At 42.0% G+C, this 3438-nt stretch overlaps 1 protein-coding gene across 1 annotated transcript; it reads right to left on the reverse strand.

Annotated features, from left to right (window-relative positions):
* Positions 1-210: 210 nt before the first annotated feature.
* On the reverse strand, positions 211-2904 carry Otor (otoraplin). The gene is made up of 4 exons (XM_057782068.1): positions 2790-2904; positions 2339-2478; positions 1367-1474; positions 211-265 (listed from the first exon to the last, which is right to left on the reverse strand). The coding sequence occupies exons 1-4, from the start codon at positions 2902-2904 to the stop codon at positions 242-244; spliced, it is 387 nt and encodes a 128-aa protein (XP_057638051.1). The 3' UTR covers positions 211-241.
* Between the last annotated feature and the right edge of the window lie 534 nt (positions 2905-3438).

A 3438-nucleotide genomic window follows, 5' to 3' on the forward strand; every position in this document is an offset into this window, starting at 1 on the left:
CAAACTGAGTCTCTGGTTATAAACAACTGAGGTGATTTGAACAGTACTCCGTGGCCACCTGTGGGAAGACCGGGGCAAGCAAACCAGGCCGAGTTGACAGTTCCCGTAGATTGCCTCCTTCTAGATCCGTACTCCTGCCATCAGGCAAAGCCAGAAAGGTACAGATACACCAGCTTGGTTATTTCCATTTCTTGTTTTCATCATTGGTGTTTCCATTTTATCTGCAGTGTTAGTTAATTTCTTATTCACAGAAGAAGTCAATCTCCTGGGGAGGGGAAAAGATTGAACTTTCAGGCTGGACAAAAAAAAATGCACGTATAGATTTTTAATTTAAAATAAGATTTAATAATAGACAACTTTGGATTCATGGTAAGTCAAGGCTGAAAACCTAAGGATTTGAAAGAATTATCACTTCCAGTCAAATACCATTTAAAACGATGGTCTTCAAGTCTACCTCAAGTTTGTAGTTGACAGGTGGAGCGCAGTGCAGCGATGTGATGACAGGTGAGCCCCGTCTGTTAGGCTGGGCTATGTCTGAAGCACAGCCATCAGCTTGGGAAACTTACTTCAAAATAACCATCATGCAAAGGAGTTCAGAAAGGATCTTTTATTTCCGCCACTGTTTTGTTCCCCCTGCCACAGTTTACAGGGCCCCAGGGCAGAGGGAAGAGCAGGATTTTATTTCATGCATAAGTAGAGTCTATCTGCCACAAAAATAAGACTCAAAGGATTTTCTAGAATATTTTGACTTTCTCAAAAACAGGTGCTAATTTTTTTCCTTCAATCTGCCTTTCATAAATAAATCTACCTTTCACAAAACCATCAGGGAGAACAGCTTAGTGTCTTTATGCCAGAGATTACCTTTCCAGGATAACTTGCACTTAAAACGGAAAGAGAATTGTGCTGTTTAACTGAAACATGCTAGGTCAGTCTCCATTGCTACACACACATGAGACGGGGTCGGGGAGGGGAGGAAGGGAGGTAACTGTATGGAGTGGCAGGTGGGAATCGGGAATCAGCTTCGGTGGGATGATCACTTTATGATGTCAAAGCATCAAGTTGTACATATAAATAAATAATTTTACTGGTCAGTTATATCCCTGATAAAGATAAAATACAGTCTTTAAAAGTGGAAACATGTAAGAACTAAACTCAGGGTGACTGTAGGGTGTGAAGGAAGTGTGCCATCCTCATAAGGCTGATAGTCAGTATGTACATCTTAAACGTCACTCTCTCATAAAGCCACCGTGGGCACCTGTGTCATGCGGCATATACTGTAAGCTGAAGAACATACTCCTTTTTTGAGGACCTGTCTACATTACCCCCAAGATCTGAGTCATCTTCCAGCCACCGCTGAGATGCTTACCGTGGTTGGGATTTCCTTGATGGCCTCCTGGTAGACATGCTGCTCTTTAACTAAGTTGCTGGGGAAATAACCCACAATTCCCATCTCATCCTGGTGGTCACTGTAAACCTGTGTGCCCAGAACAGCAACAGTCAGGGATAAGTTGATGTCAGGGGATTTGAAAAACTTCTTTCCTCATAATGAAAATTCCATGAGCCAGAGCTTCCTTTTCACTGTGCATCCCAGGGAATTCAGAGCAAATCTGAAATTCACTGGTAGCACCAAGATTTGTGTGTCTGTCCTTTGTGGGACAGATCTGATTTGTCTCAGTACTTGAACACTGCTTCATTTTCTGCAATCTCGTGAATTGCCTGAGATCTTCCAGATGCTATAAAAAAAATTAAGGTGAATAAAAATTTTAAAGCAAATAGACACTCATTTTAAAGTATTGTATACTTCCCACTCCTTAACAATTCTGAGAGACATCCACTGACTACATTCTGATTGAATCCTTCCTCAATTTAGGATGCATCTTTGGGATAACAAGAAGCATGCTTCATTCTCCTTTGGGCTCTGCGGGCTCTGTGGGTACATTTTAACTCGGGAAAGCAGCTCCTGAAGACTCAAAGAGGGTTCTAACTTTTCGTAAAGGAACATTCTCATTTAGACAGACCGCTAACATGTAACCCTTTCTCTCGGCAAATCTTCTCATTTTTTGAACGAGATTCAACTTCTGTATGATGTAGAAGCCTCAGCATGCATGGCTCTTTTCTTCTCAAAACATCATTTTGACTTAACTTCAATTTTGTTATGAGATCTTTCCTTTAAATACAGTAACAGAAAATGAATCTGAATTTTTGTGCTTCCATTTCCATTCCTCACGTTGTCTTTACAGTTACTATTACACAGTAGAGGGGCTGAAGGTAGGAAAACCAGGAAGAGTTAAAAGCAGCACAGGTAAGAAATACATATGTTTAAACAATTTCATCTTACACTGCCAGCCCAAAACTCTCCAGCTCCATTTTCTTTTACCAGCTTGGAATAAACATAGATCTGCTGCTCTTTCTTGATATTGATGAACCTACAGTCGGGGGCATTGTAATCTTCCTGTGCTTTAGCCAGAGAAATAGTATCTGGAAGAAAAAAAACAAACAAATCCAAAGTGACCGGTTGTCCTCGGAGTAAAAAGGCAAAGCATCTGAGCAATGTATGAAAGTCCAGCTGGGTTTCAGACAGACAGAGAAAGCCTGAATATTAAAAGCCGCAGCAAAATCTAAAGCAAGTGAATTCTCCACAGTTAGACACCAAACACAGGCCACAAGACGCAGTGCTGAGAACACACACGTTTAAGATTCACTACAAAGTAAAATCCGGCTTTATCCAGACATTGTTTCAATCATGCAATGGGAAAATAACAAAAACTGAACCATGAACAACTCCTTACAGACACACTCCTCATCTGCACACAACTTCTTAGAAGAAAGTTTATCCATAAATACTCCATGCCCTGCACACAGAGCCACCAGGCCCCCAAGCAAAAGAATCCATATTCTTGCCATCTTCCCCTGTCGCTGTTTTTACTAGCACTCTTTGCCTAACTTCAGTGGCTCTTTTATTTGAAAGCCAGACCCCCAGGGTAAATACTCAGCCAATAGGAAGGGGCCACCCCCACCCCTGCTTTCATAACATGTGCTCCTGGATTCCAGAGGTTTTTTAGCATTTCTTTTTCCAGAAAGTCAAATTCCATGCCAGTGTTCCACAGCCACGATGCACCATGGTAAAGCTACATCTGCCACAGCTGTGGTGCTCACCAGTGTCAGGGCACCGTTAAGAGGACTGTACGAGAACACCAACCATTGTTTACGTTTCTGTTTTGCCCTCCCATCCTTTCAGGTTGTGAGAAAACATTTGTTGAAGGCAGAAACTTGTTCAAGATGTAAAATGGGCTGGGGAGACAGCTCAGTGGATAACAGCTGTGCAGGTCTGAAGACTAGGGTTCAGAACCCCAGAACCCATACAAATACTGGTCAAGCATAATGGCCCACCTGTTTCCCCAGTCTTATACAAATCTTCTGTGATAGGTTTCTTAGGAG

This window comes from Chionomys nivalis, chromosome 9 (genome assembly GCF_950005125.1).
Source record: "Chionomys nivalis chromosome 9, mChiNiv1.1, whole genome shotgun sequence".
NCBI lineage: Eukaryota > Metazoa > Chordata > Mammalia > Rodentia > Cricetidae > Chionomys > Chionomys nivalis.

Coding starts and splice junctions, on each gene's coding strand:
- Otor (XM_057782068.1), bottom strand. CDS start 2,904: ATGGCAAGAATATGGATTCTTTTGCTTGGGGGCCTGGTGGCTCTGTGT. Junction 2,479..2,789: donor TGCAGATGAGGAGTGTGTCT/GTAAGGAGTTGT, acceptor TTTTTCTTCCAG/ATACTATTTCTCTGGCTAAA. Junction 1,475..2,338: donor GAGAGTTTTGGGCTGGCAGT/GTAAGATGAAAT, acceptor CTGGGCACACAG/GTTTACAGTGACCACCAGGA.